We start from the raw sequence: 4,178 nt of genomic DNA, 5'->3' as shown, positions 1-4,178 counted from the left end.
CTGTACATCTTTTCTCAATCTTTGGCGGCGTTGTTTTCAATTATTAAACAGTTAATGAGCTCCAAAGCACCAGGAGGCTGTTTATAACAATAACAATAATTGAATGGGAAGTTTTCATGCTTGTAAACTGTTTAATAAATGTAACCAAAGCCGTCAAAGACTGAGGAAAGATGTACACGTTCGTAAGTGCTTTCGTGAATCTGGTCCCAGACCAATTACATGTCTGGCGGTGAGCCCAATCACTTGTGGTTGGTCCAAACCCAACTGATTGTAATGTCTCATGGTAAGTATTCCAACTATTAATTGTACTTAGTTCAATTATTATCTGTATTTCATTATTAGTTGTAAGTCAATTATTAACTGTAATTATGTCAATTATTAACTGTAATTATTTCAATTATTAAGTAAATATTTCAATTATTAACTAAATATTTCAATTATTAACTAATTATTTCAATTATTAACTAATTATTTCAATTATTAACTAATTATTTCAATTATTACTAATTATTTCAATTAAATAAATATTTCAATTATTAACTAATTATTTCAATTATTAACTAATTATTTCAATTATTAACTAATTATTTCAATTATTAACTAATTATTTCAGTTATTATTTGTAATTATAATGATTAATCATTAATTTTTTAATAATTTGAAATTTGCATATTATTATTATTATCAGTAGTAGTATAATATTTTAGCTACTTTTCCTTGTCTTCGTTTATAATTAACATAATTATTAATAATTATCAGTATTCGTTAATTTCTACTTATTATTGACAATTTTTTATTTGCATAACTAATGGAGCGTCGGGGACACTGATATGTCAAGTTTGAGAGAGAGAGAGAGAGAGAGAGAGAGAGAGAGAGAGAGAGAGAGAGAGAGAGAGAGAGAGAGAGAGAGAGAGAGAGAGAGAGAGAGAGAGAGAGAGAGAGAGAGACTACAAGAAATAAATTACTATCAGAACCACATGCCCATTAATGAAGTACCGCAATAGTTTATAATGATGTTTCCTACCATAATCCACCACTGCATAATTTCGAGAGTAGTCTCCCCTGGGAAATATAACCACTCCGACAAAGAGACCAATCACAAGAGAGGGGGGGGAGGAGGGCAGAAATAGCCTCCTAAGCTACTCTAGCCCTTTGAGATGTATTTTTTTTCCTTGTCTCAATAAACATACTTGAACTTGAGTTGGAAGTAGCTGCATCAGGCAGCTAAGGGCTCAAAAGGCGGGGCCCAAGAGCTAAGAACACTGGGCCCGGCTGCTGTCCCAACATTGTGTGAACTACACCACTACACACCGTCAGTTTGTCCTGGCATAACACACACACACAGGAGGTGGACACACACACACACACACACACACACACACACACACACAGGAGGTGGACTCTCACTTGGGTAGATACTAGCTGTCTGCGTGACATATCAAAGCAGGTAAACAGGGTTCTCCCGATGCATGATTTATCACATACCTGAAGGCCAAACGTAGCTTAAATGGACACAAGCACACAGGGGAACAGTACCTGGTTGATACCTGGTTGATGGGGTTCTGGGAGTTCTTCTACTCCCCAAGCCCGGCCCGAGGCCAGGCTTGACTTGTGAGAGTTTGGTCCACTAGGCTGATGCTTGGAGCGGCCCGCAGGCCCACATACCCACCACAGCCCGGTTGGTCCGGCACTCCTTGGAGAAAATAACCTAGTTTTCTCTTGAAGATGTCCATGGTTGTACCTCACAGCTCCATGCGGGATGGGAGGGAATCGTATACAACGGAATGATCATTTAGTATGGCAGCCGAAGACACATAGAGGTTCTGGAAACTTGTACAAGGGATGAATCTTACAGGCTGCCTGGAAACACACCAAACTGAACCTCACTTCTCTACAGTCACTGATAGGTACACACAGACTCCGTGAACCACCCCTCTAAAAAAAGAAGTCTTAATAAAACACCGGTACTCTCAAAATAATACAACACCTGTACTTCACAAACCACTCTAGTACCTCACTCTCCCGGTAGCCAGAGCAAACAGAAGCAGCAACCACACTTTAACGCTACAAACAACGTCATGCTGGATTGCGTACACGCTATAAGCTGCAGGCGTAGCATAAGCTATCTCCAATTATAGACGGCTGTCACTAGACAAGACGGTAATAGACTATGTTGAATGCTGCTTCACACCCTTGACAAGGTACACTGTAAATCTGTATTTACTGACTGCCCCACACTCCGCTCCCAGCAAGGACCTCGCTGGTGTTAGGCCGACAAGTACACTCCCAGTCAGACCTTCACTAGTGTCGACAAGTACACCCCCAGCCAGACCTTCACTAGTGCCGACAAGTACACCCCCAGCCAGACCTTCACTAGTGCCGACAAGTACACTCCCAGTCAGACCTTCACTTGTGTCGACAAGTACACCCACAGTCAGACCTTCACTAGTGTCGACAAGTACACCCACAGTCAGACCTTCACTAGTGTCGACAAGTACACCCACAGTCAGACCTTCACTTGTGTCGACAAGTACACCCACAGTCAGACCTTCACTTGTGTCGACAAGTACACCCCCAGTCAGACCTTCACTAGTGCCGACAAGTACACTCCCAGTCAGACCTTCACTTCTGTCGACAAGTACACCCACAGTCAGACCTTCACTAGTGCCGACAAGTACACTCCCAGTTAGACCTTCACTAGTATCGACAAGTACACCCACAGTCAGACCTTCACTAGTGTCGACAAGTACACTCCCAGTCAGACCTTCACTAGTGTCGACAAGTACACCCACAACCAGACCTTCCCTAGTGTCGACAAGTACACCCACAGTCAGACCTTCAGTAGTGTCGACAAATACACTCCCAGCTAGACCTTCACTAGTGTCGACAAGTACACCCACAGTCAGACCTTCAGTAGTGTCGACAAGTACACTCCCAGCTAGACCTTCACTAGTGTCGACAAGTACACCCACAGTCAGACCTTCAGTAGTGTCGACAAGTACACTCCCAGCTAGACCTTCACTAGTGTCGACAAGTACACCCACAACCAGACCTTCACTAGTGTCGACAAGTACACCCACAACAAGCACACTACACGAGCATGAAGTAGCACAATGTGTGTAACAGTACACTCTTCTGTACGGGATATGTACTACACAATAAAGTACACTACACCCTTGCAATAATAAGGACTCCATTAATCTCTCTTTACCCTCTACACCCGCAGCTCTGTACATAGAGGTTACTTGTCACATAACACTCGATACTCTAGAGTTCTGTATTACCAAACAACACTTCTGTATTATACTGTAGAGTTCTGTACCACCATAAACCATCTCTGTACTATACTGTAGTTCTGTACCACCATAAACCATCTCTGTACTATACTGTAGTTCTGTACCACCATAAACCATCTCTGTACTATACTGTAGTTCTGTACCACCATAAACCACCTCTGTACTACACCAATACACAGCTCAGTCTCCACAAACCGCCACGCCTGACCATATAAGCGATAGATAATGGCGGTGTCCATTAAACAAACGTCCCAATTAATAACGTAAATTGGCAGCCAACAGTGCTCGCTGGTCGCCATCAAAGGTAAAGTAAACCTCGGTCAAAATTTTTTAATGATATTATGTAAATCGATATATTTAGGACAGCAAACGATTGATATCGTCCTCATGACTGGGTCTTCTGTTTTGTTTACATTTGTTACACTGCTGTAACGGGGAGTTGGGGGGAGGGGGGTGAGTATTTATCGGAATGGGTAGGGGGAAAAGAGGGAGGGGGAGATGGGTAAGGAAAGGGGGGGGGGAAAGAAGGAGAGGAGGGTGGGGTAAGGAATGGGGAAGAGGGAACAGATTCCATCACGAATATGTTTAGACCTTTTAACTTCAAACCAAATAAGGAGACGAGTTATTGAATTTACTTCCCTGCCATTGTGGACGGTGGGTGAGTGGGGAGGGGGTACCTAGCCCCCTCACCAAGCTTGAGTGAGGCTGGTGAAGCTTCCCTGTCCTGGTCGGTGTCCTTGGGTAGTAGTAGCGGTTGTGCTCCTCCTGCTGCTACACGAACTGATATTCCTCTCCTCACAACCTTCCACTTTATTCTTGCTGATAACCCCCCAACCCCTTTTTTATTTTACATCATTGTGATGATTTTGTGGAGCAACCTTA

General features: G+C 42.9%; 1 protein-coding gene across 1 annotated transcript in view; it reads left to right on the top strand.

Moving 5' to 3' along the window:
• LOC138364842 (putative uncharacterized protein DDB_G0290521) overlaps window positions 1-2,690 on the top strand; it is a 4,586-nt gene extending 1,896 nt beyond the window's left edge. The window contains exon 2 of the mRNA XM_069324820.1: window positions 2,271-2,690. Coding sequence (XP_069180921.1) covers window positions 2,271-2,690 — 420 coding nt within the window. The remainder of the gene's footprint in view (window positions 1-2,270) is intronic.
• Window positions 2,691-4,178: the final 1,488 nt, after the last annotated feature.

The sequence above is a fragment of the Procambarus clarkii genome, chromosome 15, assembly GCF_040958095.1.
Source record: "Procambarus clarkii isolate CNS0578487 chromosome 15, FALCON_Pclarkii_2.0, whole genome shotgun sequence".
NCBI lineage: Eukaryota > Metazoa > Arthropoda > Malacostraca > Decapoda > Cambaridae > Procambarus > Procambarus clarkii.
Note: the sequence above shows the minus strand (reverse complement) of the source record. Positions and strands in the feature narration are given on the sequence as shown.